Source organism: Empidonax traillii, unplaced genomic scaffold, assembly GCF_003031625.1.
Source record: "Empidonax traillii isolate 1590-97213 ecotype Southwest subspecies unplaced genomic scaffold, ASM303162v1 scaffold2231:size98615, whole genome shotgun sequence".
Lineage (NCBI taxonomy): Eukaryota > Metazoa > Chordata > Aves > Passeriformes > Tyrannidae > Empidonax > Empidonax traillii.
Window position 1 is genome coordinate 32,174 of NW_020957424.1, and position 1,683 is coordinate 33,856.

At 52.8% G+C, this 1,683-nt stretch overlaps 1 protein-coding gene across 1 annotated transcript in view; it reads right to left on the reverse strand.

The window, feature by feature from the left end:
* Positions 1-1,683, reverse strand: part of LOC114071724 (DNA topoisomerase I, mitochondrial-like) — a 20,945-nt gene that overhangs the window by 2,794 nt on the left and 16,468 nt on the right. The window contains exons 15-16 of the mRNA XM_027909579.1: positions 967-1,035; positions 582-696 (exon numbers count right to left, since the gene is read on the reverse strand). Of these exons, the coding sequence (XP_027765380.1) occupies positions 582-696; positions 967-1,035 (184 nt within the window). The remainder of the gene's footprint in view (positions 1-581; positions 697-966; positions 1,036-1,683) is intronic.

A 1,683-nucleotide genomic window follows, 5' to 3' on the forward strand; every position in this document is an offset into this window, starting at 1 on the left:
AGGATTTCCATGGATTTGGCAAAGGTTTTGGGCACGGACCTCTGATGGTTGCACAGCACGGCCACGGCGCGGTTGGCTCGGTTGTAGGAGAGGAGCTTCCCAGCAACGTTGTCTTCAGCTGGGAAGAAGCAGGAAAAGCATCACTAAGGGCTCTTCCCTGGGATTTAGGGAAGGCAGAACAGCAGCAGGTTGTCAGCCTTTCCCACCCCTTTCTCCAGGGAAGGGCGATAACTGGTGTGGGAATCGGTGAAGGACAACCCGAGCATCACCGCCTGCTGCTGGGACTCGTCACTCACCCGCCCAAGGAGCTACAAATGGTGCAACCAACCAGCCAGACAAGGAAGAGGGAGACAAACAGTCCCATCTGGGCTCTAAATCAGTCAGAGTATCCCTGAGTTAAGCACTTCTCATCGTGGTTCCCAACTCGCTGCCCCCAAGTGTCGCAGCCCCATCAGTTCCATACCACCCTACAAGGTGGGGCATCATCTGCCCCTAAGGAGGGGTGGACGGTTCTTGGGACCCCAGTGGACATCTCTGAGCCTGCTGGCCACCTGAAGACCCCCAAGAGTGCGTTAACTCACGGTTGGTGAGGGCCTTGAGCTGCTCCTGCAGGGTGATGGAGGCGTTGTAGGTCCGGAACACCTTGGCCGTCAAACCATCCATCAGGTGCTGGAGATGTTTGTTCAGGAAGGTTGTCTGGGGGAAGGAAGGGAGAGGGGATAAAGTGTGTGTGTGTGTGGAAAGTCACAGCAGGAACTGGAGTGACAGGACAAGGGGGAATGGCTTCAAGCTGAAAGAGTAGGGTCTGATGGAATATTGGGAAGATGTTCTTCCCTGGGAGGGTGGGGGAGGGCCTGCCAGAGCTTGCCCAGAGAAGCTGTGACCCCTCCTTGCCCCAAACCCAGTTGTTTGTGGCAAATAGAAGGCCATCAGTGGTGTTTCAGAAGATCAGAGGTGAAAACTCACATTGAGGCTGTCAAAGAGGTCATCTGAGGGGTCTTTGTTCTTCATGAACAGCTGCAGGTTCTTGAAGACCTAAAGAGGGGGGCAGGAAAGGATGGTCTTGATGAGGGACAACAAGGAATTGTTTCCAGACATCTCCCTCACCTCTGTGTCCTCATCCAGATGGATTCAGATTCGCTCCCACTCTGTCACCAACGTTCCCAACTCCAAGGGCTGCTCCTGGTGCCCCCACTGGTGCTGTTACCTCAAATCTTTCCCACCTCTGACGCTCCAATTTCCCCCCCCAAACCACCATTAAAATCATCCATCCCTCGGGCATTTTTAAATATTTTGAAATATAAAAATATTTACATATAAATATACATGAAATATAAATTTATATTGATGTAATTAAATAGAAGTGAAGACATGTCAAGTTCTGGTGCCCAAGAGCCAACTGATGGTGCTCCAGGAAGAGCTTGGGACCTTTACTCCTCCCCCTCAAAAGAGGGGGGAATTCTCCCACCACCCTCTCAAAAAGAGGTAGGAATTCTCCCCCTACCCCCCCAAAAAAAGAGGTGGGAATTCTCCCCCTACGCCCCCCCAAAAAAGAGGTGGGAATTCTCCCCTCCCTCCAAAAAGAAGTGGGAATTCTTCCCCCACCTCCCCAAAACGAGGGGGGGGACCTTCTCCCACCTCCCCAAAACGAGGGGGGGGAACCTTCTCCCACCTCCCCAAAAC